The 13,974-nt window shown below is 37.2% G+C and overlaps 1 protein-coding gene across 2 annotated transcripts in view; it reads left to right on the top strand.

The window, feature by feature from the left end:
• Positions 1–13,974, top strand: part of CDKAL1 (CDK5 regulatory subunit associated protein 1 like 1) — a 422,830-nt gene that overhangs the window by 386,977 nt on the left and 21,879 nt on the right. For both annotated transcript variants that reach the window (XM_035316554.1, XM_035316555.1), the window contains 2 exons: positions 6,592–6,675; positions 10,768–10,932. In XM_035316554.1, coding sequence (XP_035172445.1) covers positions 6,592–6,675; positions 10,768–10,932 — 249 coding nt within the window. The remainder of the gene's footprint in view (positions 1–6,591; positions 6,676–10,767; positions 10,933–13,974) is intronic.

Below are 13,974 nucleotides of genomic sequence, written 5' to 3'. Positions count from 1 at the left end.
AATAAAATAAAATAAAATAAAATAAAATAAAATAAAATAAAATAAAAATTTAGTCGTGTTCCTATTTTGACCCGTATGTTTCATTTAGACTTCTTCTATAGGTATTTGTGTGGTTTTATGGAGTTTGTTCGATCACATGAAAAAAAAAAAGGTGAAGAGGCTTTTGCCAGTATTACATTAAGGCCGTTGCTTGAGTGCTCATCCAGCTTGACAGTTCCAAATACCAGTTCTGCATATAATATTTTTTATTGCTATAGCAACTTCCACAGTTTTATGGTCACTACGCTGTGAGTTGTGCAACTATTAGAATTACATTTTGCACATGTGGAAACAGAGTTTGAGTAACAGCCAGAGTCCCTTAGCAGTGCTGTGCCAGATCCAGAATAAATCTCAATTCTACAACCTCATCATGGGCTTTCACTACGTAAGTACCAATTTACAACAAAGATGCAAATGAGAGGAACTGCTTTTCAGAGGCAATATATATCTTCCATTTCAGAGAACTTATTTTCCTCTTATAATACTGTACACGGTTAATAAAATTCAGAAAGGCAATATGACAGAGTTGTCAACATGCTACTTTTATTACCACTTACCTAGACAAGAGGAAAAGAAGAAACAAGCAAAATGCAAACTTACAGAATTTAAAAGGAGTCATATTTTGAGGACCAGTTGTCATTTTTAGGTCACTGCTCACATCTCTGAATATAATTTTCATCTGGGCTGCATGGCATAGCTTGTGTATGCTGGAAGAAGCTACATTTTCGCAGCAGGAGAACAAATTAAAATGAAGCAGTCAGATGCAGGTGCACAGTAATAGAAAGGAGCTATTTACCCTGAAGCATGAGCAGTGGGCCAAGAAAGTAGAAGCAGTCTACTTCTTCTATCCCTTGCCTGCTTCTCCCCCTACCTTTTCCCTCCCCTGTAGCTGTGCCAACAGATTCATAAGGGGACTGAAGAAGAGGCGTTCAGTTGGTTTTAATGAGCTGCGTTGCGTGATGCTGAAGGACTTTTTTGTTACACTGGCTGTGTACTATTAGAGTTTACTGTCTTAAACATACCTAGTCCATCCTTGGTGCTTGCACAGCCTCAAGCGAGCCTGGAAAGTCATCGAAAGAATCTGTCCTGTGGACATCTGTTGTGTCCATTCTGAATTTTTGAATGATTCACACATCTGAAGCATGTGTGTTGAAAAAACAAAAAAAGTAAAAAAGTTTAGATTTTTTTTTTTAGTAAATCATATGTTTTATGTAATCTTTTCAAAATAAAATTCCTTCAGCTTTGTTTAAAGGTGGGCATTTTACTCATGGTGGTTTGACAAGGACAGCAGTGTTGGCTGACAGTGAAATGAGACACCTTGATGAATGTTGGCTGCTTTTTGCTTGGGTTTCTGGAGTTCCCCAGTAAGAGCTAAGTACTCCTGCTTGCAATGAAGACTGCTGAGTGCTGTTTCCAAGGCTGCAAAAAAACGGAGCAATATAAGTAAGGGAAAACCACTGACTCATAGCAAGTGTGAAATGGTAAAATTTAGCCATGCTGGACATAAACACAAAGCAATCTGATATTGGTGGTGAGACCAGTATCTTCTGCTGTCTTTTAGCTAACTAATGGCACTGTAGCACTGAGGCCGCTTTGTCTCGGTTTGGGAGTTGGAGCAGGAATATCAGAAGTCTGCGCAGTGAGTTCTGCCACTTACCCTGCACTGATCAGGTTCTCAGGTTCCCTGTTTGCTTTCCACAGGCATGAAGTGGGTCAGACACATTATAAATATTAATCTGATTGAGGCCTATATGATATAAAAGATACAGGACTTTAAATATTAATGTTATACACCCTAGAAGTAGGAAGAACAGTTTTTAATATCAGGGAAAAAAAAAAAAAAAACAACACAAAGGGAACTTGGAAAGAGATGGTAATTAACGTGTTTTGGCGTCATCAAAATGAGGCTATGTCTAAGCTTCCACAAACCTTGCATTTTTACAGGGAGGTTGTGGCACACCCAGGCTTCTCTGTCAGAAGGAGAAAACACCTAGGATGTGCAAATAGAGGGCTTATAGGATGCTTATTAATTATGATGTTTGAGAACTTTGGTCTCTAATTACAAAAGGATTGATGTGATTCATAAAAAGTAGGTCCAACAATTCTCAATTCTTCTTCAGGTTTGTGGGGAAGGACACATTATCTGCATAATTAATTACATTTATGTTAAATAATTACAAATGAAAAAATCAGGATAAAGGTGTACTAATTTCTGTAGAATTAATGCTTTCCAAGTTACTAGTGTTTAAACTTCCTTATACACAGTAAAGGCTAAAATATGCATGTTTATGAGAAATACTCTGTACCTCTGAATAATCTGCTGAAGCATACACAGAAATTGTGACGCTGTGAGTTCTTTATAATAAATAAAGTAGCTTTTTTTGTGGCTTCCAAGTCTTGTACTAGGTATACTCCATAATGTTTGGGGTCAGAATCCAAGCCAGCCTCAGTCAACATTAATGGAGAGATGCGCATTGATTCCTCCATGAATTGAGCTCAACCTGAAAGAGGACTTTTGACTGTTCTCTAAATCAATGGAGTTATCTGTGTACACTGTATGCCTTCTTCTATGGGAGAAGTATAAAAACACAGTGGTTATTAATTTTTTATTGTTTATTTTAGCTGAATAGAAACTTTTAAAAACATAATCAGCAAAATTCAAAGAAAAGAATAAGTAAACAGTGAGAAAGAACATGCTCTGGCTGTGATAAATAATGACTACAGCTGGAACAGTTACAATTTTCATTAACTCAAAAAAGATCAGGAATATACTTTATCTGAGTATAATTACAGTAGGCTATTGTTGACATTGCTTAGCAGGATTCTATCAAAGCATGTAAACAGTGCCAGTCTTTTGCACCTGTACTGCTGCAGAATTTAGAAATTAGTCTTGGGTTTTATGTGATTGAGTCAGTTTTGGTTTGAAAAAAAGGGTGGAGGAGGAAAGGGGGAGCTGAAAAACAAATCCAATTTGACTGCAGCTGAGAAAGATGCTTGACATTTCTTAGCATTCACTCACTTTAGAAAATCAGCCAGCTGGAAAAAGTTGTTTTTTATGATATTCAGTAAAGAAAAACTGAGTTACAGAACTATCATGTCAGAATTTCCTGTAGGATAAATAAAAACAAAATTTAAGTTGATAAATGATTTTATTACTGATTACAAGATTTGCAAACTACCTGGCAGCTGTTGCAGCATAGGAAGTGATAGGATTAGTAATGCTCACTGTGTTGTTTTCAGTGAAAACATTTACCTTGTGTAAACAATATGATCAGTTTGTGTTGGGATGGGGGAAACTGCCAGGTAAGTCTTTTTGCTGACACTCATTATTTTTTTCATGGTATCATCCACAAAGAGAAAAAATCCCAGTTTTGTAGGAATCTTTCCCAGCTGAGATGCCAGCGATAACTTCACTCTGTTGCAAATGCTTTGTCAGAATTGTAGATCCCTGAGAGCTGGAACTCATGCATACCTGTGGAAGCAGATGAAAGAATAGGAATAAAAATAAGATACTGAACTACTTTTGCTGGTACATGCCTGAAAAAAATCATCAAAGGTTATTATAATTATGACTGTTATTAGATATCATGTCTGGTTTCTGCATATGTAAATTCTTTCTGAGAGAGGTGAAACTTAAGCATTTAGAGATCCCAGGGGAATAATTGCAGAAATGATGACATATATTTCACTTCTTGAACAAATTTCAATACCAAAGCTGCATTCTGCCTACTTATTTTTCTTTCTTAATTATATTTGGATGCAGGAGAGATAGTCATTTTCTGTCTTACAGAGTGTGTAGCCAATTAGTGTTGTAGATCATAAATACCCAATAGCCTAACTCATTAAATAGAATTGTTCTTTTCTGTTGTTATGGCAAGAGAGTCTGCACAAATATCTGAGTATTGTCTTTCTTTCTGAGATCAGCCTTGGCCAGGGCTACAAATCCAGTAACATGAGAAAGTGAACAATATTGGGTTTGCCTTGTACTCCTCACAATACAGCCTCTTTGTCTTGTAGGTGTGACTATGTGTGTGAGTGTATGTACTATAGCTTGGTGTAGGCTGTTCTGCTCCTCTGCGCCTCTTGAACTCAATTTTAGTGCCACAATTTTGATGCTAAGTGATGAATTCAGTCTTCCTGTTTTCTTCCCATTCCCAAGAAATTCTGAGCACAGAAGTTCTCTGTTTAGCCTGCTGAGACACAGGGACCTGTGCTCCATTTGCTCATGGAAGCAAAGAAAAACTGGCAAAGTGTCTTTGAAGAAATCACTGCCTATAGCAAATGATCAAACACAGGTGTTCTTTTCTTCTTCCCTTTGATTTTTTTATTTTTTTTTTTATTTTTAATACTATACTTGACACTGTCATCTGAGAGTATGAAGATAACACATTTAGCTTAGAGTACCTCACAGGCAGGATTCATAGGGACAATAAAGGCAGAACATTATGTCCAGAGAAAGCCAGGGAACCACAAGACAATTGTGAAATGAGTTACAGACCCAGTATTGCTTTGAGCTGGTTTTGTTAAGTTATGATACTGGTAATTAATAAATGCAACTCAAGGACATGAATACTTGATTGGTTTTGGTGTTTTCCAGTGGTAACATGTTTCCTCAAGGGTCAGTATCACTTATCTAACGTTTCCTCCTCCTCTTTTTCATAAAATTGCATGATATCTGAGACCTCCTGCTGTAGCACTAAATACCATACTGCATTGTGATTTTAAAGGCTATGGTCTGAAATACTGTAGAAACAACAAAACCTCTCCATTCAGGGAAAATGTTCCCTCTAATCTTACTGACATGGTTATCTCCAGTGCTTCTTGACATGTATTTGAAAAACTCCTTTGAGGATTTGAATTAAATAACTGTTTTCTTGGAAGAAAAGAACACCTTAGTGTTCAGGGGAATGGTAAATGGTTACAGATGATTTAGGTTACTAAAATTTGAATATGTGGTATCTGTTGTTACTTGTAACTACAGACTTCTCAGAGGAATGTAGATAGAAATTTTAAGTGTGCTATAAACAACTCTTAACTTTTAAAAGTACTCAGAAATATGCATCTTTTCTACTATTAGGATTTATATGCTGGGTCTGTAACTTGGGACTTGTGCCCCTTTTGCTGTGTACCCCACGCTTGTGGTCCTGGGGAATTTACATCTGGGAAGTGATCTGGGTGCTGTCTCCCCTGCTTTCCGGGGTTTATCTTGGGAATATCCCAGGTACCTGCATAGGGAAGGGGGAGCATGATGTCCTGCTTGGCTAATGGGGAACCCAGACTATGTATAGTATAAATACTATATACACTGCAATGCATATGTGTCCTTGCTGTTCTTGTTTTCACCTGTTCTTTTTTCTGTGATTGATTGTTAGAGAAAGATGTAAAAATTTGGAGTGTGGCTTTGCTCATAGATTGGAGTAAAAAGTTTGGAGTAAAATGTGAAATCATTTTTGGTTCTTGAGATAGCAACAGTAGTAAAAGCAGTAAGTACATTTAGCTTGCTAGACAGTTGTAATTTGTAGAATACATTTGTCAAGTAGGTTGGAAAGAATCCAGGGTATATTTAGATGAAGAAAACTAGAGGTCAGCTCAGACTAACAATGTGAGCCGAATGTCCCTCCAGGGTTTGCAGAAATTCACATACAAACATCATTATATAACTTAATAATGGATAAAATCAAAAGGAGTTGTGCAGATGATTTTGAAGTTTGGGCAAGTCCAGGTTTTGATTAATACTTAGTTGGCAACTAAATACAACTGACTTGTCATGTGGTCTTCCTTTTAACTAATTGTAAAATGGAATTGGTGCTTTCTTTTAAATTGTGCTAATGTATTTGGAAGCTGGACATATAATTGAAATACTGTAGGCTTTTGACCCAAAGATTATTTTGCCTTTAATATTACTCTGTGAGTAGTTAAGAACTTTTTTCTTCATTGAGTCTTTGTAACATGCAGTGTTGTCAACAATATGATGTCTTGAGTGTAGCATAGTGATATCACCAAGAAGGGCTAGAGAGATGGTCAGTCACTGTAACTAACAATGGTGACTTCTTTAAAAAAAGCAAGTAGCTTTGCTGAGCTTCTAGATAACATCAAGCTACATGTTACAGTTCCCTGTTTCTCTCAGATCCTTCTAAATGTTCTATTTGTCATAATGTTGTTGGGGAGCTAGGGGGTGTTAACTTTTTGCGGTTGATAGCAGAATTTTATTCTGAGGGGGAGTTTTCTCATTAGTTGGATGAAGCCATAATTGGACCCTGTGCAGATCTGACATTTTGATTTGTTATTGTGTTAACATGTAAAAATAAATTTACGTTTCTGAACTGGGTATTCATGTCAAGCCATTACAGTTCTAGCCCTCAGTTCTGACCTTTACCCCTGTGGATAGTTTGAGCAAGGGCTTTCTGTGCCATGGTTTCTTGCTGACACAAAATTTCCTGAGATAATTTGATTATTTCTGCTAAGTGTGTTTGTTTATGGTTAAAGCTCTCTTCTGAATGCAATTCACTGTTTTTGTTTTCTGAGTCATCACTCTTGTCTTTTATTTTCCAGGTTGGTGAGAGGCAGAGGGTTCTGGTAACAGAAGAATCCTTTGATTCCAATTACTATGTTGCTCACAATCCATTCTATGAACAGGTAAATAAACAAAAATAAAATAATATCTTTTTGTGATATCTTTGCTCTCTGATAATCCCAGCAACACAGCACAACACAGTGGGAAAAAAAAAAAAAAATAAGTAAAGAAACCTTTTCCAAGAAAGGTGTGACCATCAAGACATGTTTATGATATTTTTGTTTCTTTGCGTGTTCAAAATACAATTTACTTGAAATTATGGTAGCAGTGCACAGTAGGTCTTTGGCTATACAGAATGAGGATATATGTTATATATCCAAAGAACATTATCTAAATGGTTGAAGAAGCTGTTAATTATTACAGTAATTTTAATTTCTGAGTCTCAGAAGCATTGTTTTCTCAATAGTTTAATCTTTATAATTTCCATACATCTTTCAGAAAATTCTTTCATGCAATGGAATTAAAAAAATAATAATTTCAAACAATAGGAAAGATGAGAAACTCATGTTTAAATTAACACTTCAGCCTGATACGTTTTATTTTCTTCTGTGTACTTTCTGTAAATGAATTCTTTCCACACAGAAATGTAATCTTTATGAGTTAGGAAGGAAGTATGGTATCTGTTTCACAAATTTATTATTTTTACTCAAAAGCAGATGAAAAACAGTAAAACTGGCTTTTCTGAATCATCTGTATTAAATTCTGTTTTTACAGTTGGCTTCTTCTCGATTTTCTTGCACTGAGTTTGTTTTTGCTACTTTTAGTTATTCATTTGTCCTGTCTGGAGAGGCTATCAATGATGTTTGTGGTTATATAGTCAGCATTAATGCCTCGTTCTGGTTGCATTAGAGCATTTATTTATTTGGTTTTGGTTAGTGTTAAGTAATATTACAGCTTTTGAAATTATTTTTATTTTCTTGCACCTCTAACCTCTATCTTGTACACCATTGTTCCTCACTTTTATACCGTATCAGTCAGATTTGAGGAACATGGTTCTATACAGAGAGATTGAAAATAAATTGCTTGAGACTTTTCAGAATTTAATGTTTGTTTCATGGAAATTCCATTAATTAAAGGGAAAGCAGTATGTGAAAAATTGTTGATGTTTTATGGAGTGTTTGTACAGCCCCTACCTAATACAGGTCCTGACTGGGACTGGTAAAGAATAAAGTAAATACAAATAATGCCATGCTTAGTAATTGTAAATTTGATTATGAAAAAAAATACTTTCCATTATTTATTTGTGTATCTTTTCCCTAAAATCTTATATATTTGAAAAGGGCAATACATTGTTGTTCACCAAGGTAAGCACAAGACTTGGTGCTAGTGGCTCACTCTAACAGCAGTAAACTGAGTGACAGTAGATATGAAACCAGCCACTCTTGAGTCACAAAATATCATAGTATCATAGAATTATAGAATCATTAAGGTTGGAAAAGACCTCCAAGATCATCAGGTCCAACCGTTCCCCTACCACCATTATCACCCACGGAACCATGTCCCTAAGCACCAGCTCCAATCTTTCCTTGAACACCCCCAGGGATGTTGACTCCACAACCTCCCTGAGCAAAGCGTTCCAATGCCTAACCACTCTTCCCGAGAAGGAATTTCTTCTAATTTCCAACCTAAACCTCCCCTGGTGCAACTTGAGGCCATTCCTTCTAGTCCTGTCACTAGTTATCTGTGAGAAGAGGCCGACCCCCAGATCCCCACACCTTCCTTTCAGGTAGTTGCAGAAAGCAATAAGGTCTCCCCTGAGCCTCCTCTTCTCCAGACTAAACAACCCCGGTTCCCTCAGCCGCTCCTCACTGGACTTGTGTTCCAGGCCCTTCACCAGCTTCATAGGCCTTCTCTGGACATGCTCCATGGCCTCAACGTCCTTCTTGCAGTGAGGGGCCCAAAACCGAATACAGTAGTCAAGGTGTGGCCTCACCAGAGCAGAATACATGGTGATGATCACCTCCCTGGTCCTGCTGGCTACACTATTCTTGATACAAGCCAGGATGCCATTGGCCTTCTTGGCCACCTGGGCACACTGCTGGCTCATGTTCAGGCAAGCATCAACCAACACCCCCAGATCCTTTTCCTCTAAAGTTTTCCAGCCACTCTCCCCCAAGCCTGTAGGGTTATTTTGGTCAAAGTGCAGGACCCAGCACTTAGCCATGTTGAACGTCATCCCATTGGCCTCTACCCATCGACCCATCCTGTCCAGGTCCCTCTGCAGGGCCTTCCTACAGAAGATCGACACTTCCCCCCAACTTGGTGTTGTATGCAAATGTACCAGGGGTGCACTCAATTCCCTCATCCAAGTCGTCAATAAAAATATTAAAGAGGATGGGCCTCAACACTGACTCCCGGGGCATATTAACCGCGTTTGGAAGCTGAAGTGTTTAGTTGTGGTGTAATGTTCTGATAATTCAAATAGTTATTAAACCTATTATTATCTCTTCACTAAGCTTGTCTGTATAAAAAGAGTTTGCTATTAAAGCCCCATTGATGGAGGTACACTAACAGACCTCCTGGTATCTTTGTCCATAGCTTTGGTGACATAGTTTAAATTAGTTCATTAGACAGAGTAGTCTAAACTGACCAAAAGATACTTTGCCAAAACAACAGTCAAGATGACAGTTTCTGTTGGTATAAATTTGTTTCTTAGAAATATGTTTTTTTGTTTGTTTGTTTTTTGTTTGGTTTGTTTGTTTGTTTGTTTGTTTTAATGGATGTATGCCAAGCCTGGCTTCTTGGTTGTTTACAATACCTCCCAGATATTTTCATATAAGTTATTCTTTTTCTGAAGTACTAGTCACTTATCCAAATCTGTCCCTGAGGATTTATGTTTAGTTTTTGCTGTTTCATGTATGGGAATACCAAAATTTACAGAGGTTCCAGGCTCAGTGATACTTATTTACCTAGTTTTGCTTTGATTTAAATCTGCCACCAAAAATATATATGGGAAGATCTGTGATCTGGTTGTGTTTTAACGCTGTCTCAACACTAGGATCCTGACTTCATGTTTTCCCCCGTTGTCTAGTTAGCCCCAGCTTTCTCATCTCTGAAAGGCAAAGCTGTCTGCTTTTCTTGGAAGGTGCTTTGGAATTTCAGCAGAATTAATAGAATCTGGAAACTCCAGCAGTCATGAACACCTTGAGCCTTTGGGGAATAAGGGGAATTACTGGTAATGATTTCCTCTGAGTAGGACAACTAGCACTTGCGATAGCTGAAACTGGAGAGGCACTGTTTGGCAACAAACTGCTCTCCAAATGTGGTTGGCACAGAGTTTTTCTCTCCATGTCCTTTAAAATCAGGCTATGCTGATTCATTTTCAATTTTGATCTACAAAAATCAAGGAATATGTATGTGCTTATTACCTCTGAAAAGCTTGTAGATTTGATTGTAGATGAGCTTTAAATAAATGTGATTAAATAAGTCTGTAATTCAATCTTTTATTGATGTTTAAACAGGAAACACCACTTTTCCTTTTCAACTGCTTCTCTATTTTTAGGGTCTTTTTATGTGTTTTGTTCTTCCAGCAAGGAATATTGCTCCTGTACGTGGGGCTCTTTCATTTATAGCATGTGTGACCAATGGAAATCTGTTATGTAGTGTCTTTTTTGTGAAGTTCTCATGGGACTGTCTGATACCATGGTTGTGCAAATTCAGGGTAGAGTGGCATTAGCTGCTGGCACAACAAACATACCCTTCCATTTTTAGAGACATTCATTGCCAGTCATGCATCTCAGCTGCAAAGGACCTGCACAGTCAAAACAAGGACTTGAGCAAACAGAAGCAAGGGCATAATCTCTGTCCTGAGGCACTTACAGACTGGAAAATTAAAACAAAAAAATACTGTTGGGTAGTAAAAGAAAAAGTAAAAACCTTTATAGCAGTCTACTAGAGTTCTGTAGTACAAATGCCCTTGGAAACCATGTAGGTCTGGGTTCAAATGTTGCAAATCAGCCTCAACTTTCTTATCAATCAAACAAAAACAACAACAAAAGTAAATTGGAGTTGAAAAAATCTGAGGTAACACTGCAAAGCTCTTGAAGAAGGACAGATAGAGATACCTACCAAAAATCTATTTTTCTGAGTGGAAGCTGGAGACACTGATGTCCTTTATGATATTTAGTAACTATATCTTTATCTTTATTTGAAAGGTTCTTGTGCCAAAGGATCCTGTGTTAATGGGTAAGATGGTAGAAGTGAATATTTATGAAGCTGGGAAACATTTTATGAAGGGGCAACCAGTGTCAGATGCCAGAGTTTACACTGCATCCATCACAAGACCATTAGCAAAAGGAGAAGTTTCTGGTTTAACAGAGGTGAGTAAAAGACATTTTCTGCTTTACTACACTGGTAAAATAGCAGCTGTTCAAGCATAATGATTTCAGGCTATGTATCTGTTATCGTTTTATAGTTCCCCTTTTATGTATGTATGAAGCTTTAATCTTTTCTGACAGATTGAAATCTGAATTTAAAAGATGCTTTTGCTGATGCCTGTAGCTTTACTTTGCTGACTGTAAAGACAATAATATGCTTGTTTCTTGTTCCACAGTGCAAGATGAGAAAGAACTATTAGAATGGAAAAGATTTAACACCAGTGATTATATAATTCAATGTGTTTCAGTTCTAGTTTAGTGGAAGGATGAATCTGTTTTCTGTTATAAAACTGTTTCTAAAAAATTTGTATTGGTTACGTGTCTGTTGAAATAGTTCAAAACTGTGTCCAGAGGTTCAAAATTCTTTGGTAGGTACTGAATATTTACAGTATATTTTGGAAAAAGGTCAACATTTGATCTAGTCATGTAAAGAAAATGAAACTCTTTTTAAAAGATATCTGATCCTTATTTTACACCTCAGTAGATGTGGCTGTTAGCCAAGTATTCTCATACATTTCATGGAGCTCAAGTTGTAAAAACTGATGGAGTGTGAAATGAAAATGTGTATCACATTTCTAAGCATCATTTGATGTCCTTTCTCCAGCACTGTTGTTAGGATCTCCAAAAATATGTAGCAATAATTTAGCACATGGAAGAAAGATAGCTGGCAGTTTATCAGCCACCTGGCTGCTTTTACAGTAAATTGTTGACAACTACTATTATATATATATATATATCTTTGTAAAAGTTCTAAGTGGTCATATTTAAAAGAAATAATCAATGCATATTTTATGTGACTAGTGTTAAGTTGAACTATTTGGTACCTTGAATAAGGCTGGCTTGGAAATATATAGCAACAATAATGCACGTGCAGTAATGTGTTTGGCAGATCATGAACTTTAAGCACCAATGCATTACTAACTCCCCTTTGAATACTGTCCATGTGTATGTGTATATTTGCCTGATAAGGGATTTTAAGAGGAAAAAACAGCCAAAACCCTTAAATTGTCTGATTGGACGTCATAGCTATTTAAACACAGCTGCTTTTTTCATCAGGAGATTTTTTTAAATAATCCAATGGAACAGAACCAAGCCTGTCATTAAACTGAGTACATGCTGCCAGAAGATATTGGCATGGGAGTAAGCAAGCAGAATGTTGACTGAAATTTTGTTAAGAATGAGAAACAAAATGATTAAAGTCAAGGGGACTGATAATTTCCATAAGAAATCATAGAGATGCATTTAAGAGGTACAAATGTGCTCTTGTCCTTTGAGTAGAGACATGAAAAAGTACATGGAATCCCCAAGTGAAAGGGTACAGCAAATTTCCTTCTTAGATGTGCTTGAGAAATCTAATTTTAATGTAAAGTGCTTGTGAGGAAGTCTCATGTCCCAGCCATGGTGGGTCACTCCAATTAATGTAACGATAACAGTGGCAACATATGTCATCTGACACTATATGGCAGACTGGGGAAAGAACAAGACAACTTGGAATACATGTATTCAGATACTCCATGAAAAGTAGCCAAAGGTCCTGGATCTTCAATAAGATGCCAAGACTCTCCACCCAGTTTTCAAAAGGGCAGCATGCAGAACTAAAACCTTAGATAACTTTTCTGTTCAGTCAAGTTATCAAAGTATATGGCAGAGAGAAGTAAGAACTACATTTAAAAAGAAAGAAAGAAAGAAAATGAAAGAAGGAAAGAAGGAAAGAAGGAAAGAAGGAAAGAAAGAAAACACGGCCCTTTCACTTTCTTCTCACTTTACAGTTCTTCTCACTTTACACACAAATGAGGAAGAATTAGGGCCTGCTTTTTATTTAGGGGATTGAAAGGATGGGTAGCCAGGTGCCGCATGGCTTGAGACCAGGCACGTTACTATTACACAGCATGGCTGTCCCTCTGAGCAGAAGCTCTTTAAGCACCAACCAGCATCCTGTAGCTGGCATGCTATCTGAAGTCACTAGGAAGTTTCAAGTGGACCTCTGGTCTCCCCCTAGCAGTGGTACAACTTCCTCTCATCTACTTTATGTTTGCTGGTCCATGATGACAGCTAATACAGAGAGGCATGTGAATTTAAATGTGGATCAAGGAAAAGGAAAATAATGTGAAAATGGGCTGTATTGCACTAAAACATCTATCTGCTTCAGTCCCTTCCCATTCAGCAAAGCACTTAGCACTCTTTCCTAACGACCATGAAATTACTGGGGCTGTAGTGCACAGCTTACAGTTCAGCATGTCATGTTAGGTACTATGCAAAAGAGGGATAGTGCTGAGTCAGGGCTCTAGCATGGATGTAGACAGTCTGCAGCAGCTCAAAAGATGCTGTGTTTGTAGTGTATTTTAGGCATCACTTGCTACTGTTCTCAATATTTTCATTAGCTTGCATAAGACACAATGAAAGGTGTTTCAAAATACATCACAACAATACTACTGTCTCATGAGAAATGTTCACCGAAAGAGGGAAAGCTTTCAAAACTGTACAATTTTTAAGAAAACTAATCATATGACTAAAAAATTAGGAAAATTGAAAGTGCCATGATGTGTAGATGTCAAAACAAGCTGCAAAACCATCTTTAGCAGGAAAAAACTTATATAAATGCTGTGATGAGGAATACCTACAAAGGATCAGAGCTTATCTGACTTTCTGTCGTTATATGGTCTCTTTCTGACCTGCTACATTTCCCTCAATATTTTTTTCTGATTAGTTTGAAGTAAGCACCTGTAGCACAGGGTGAGTCTGAAGAGACAATTGTAGCTTTTGTGTGTTTGCTGTTGTTGTTTGTTTGTTTTGGGAGGGTTTTTTTTGTTTGTTTTTTGTCCTTTTTTTTAATCTTTTGACTGCGTGACTGTGGTAACATACTGGTCCAAAGAAGTATAATAACTAGCTCACCAAAAGGAATCAACAGATTTGATTGAAAAAGAGGGAATGGAGAATGTCACACACTGAACTGTTTAAAGTCTCTATAAAACATTCACACATTGT

This window comes from Oxyura jamaicensis, chromosome 2 (genome assembly GCF_011077185.1).
Source record: "Oxyura jamaicensis isolate SHBP4307 breed ruddy duck chromosome 2, BPBGC_Ojam_1.0, whole genome shotgun sequence".
Lineage (NCBI taxonomy): Eukaryota > Metazoa > Chordata > Aves > Anseriformes > Anatidae > Oxyura > Oxyura jamaicensis.
Note: the sequence above shows the minus strand (reverse complement) of the source record. Positions and strands in the feature narration are given on the sequence as shown.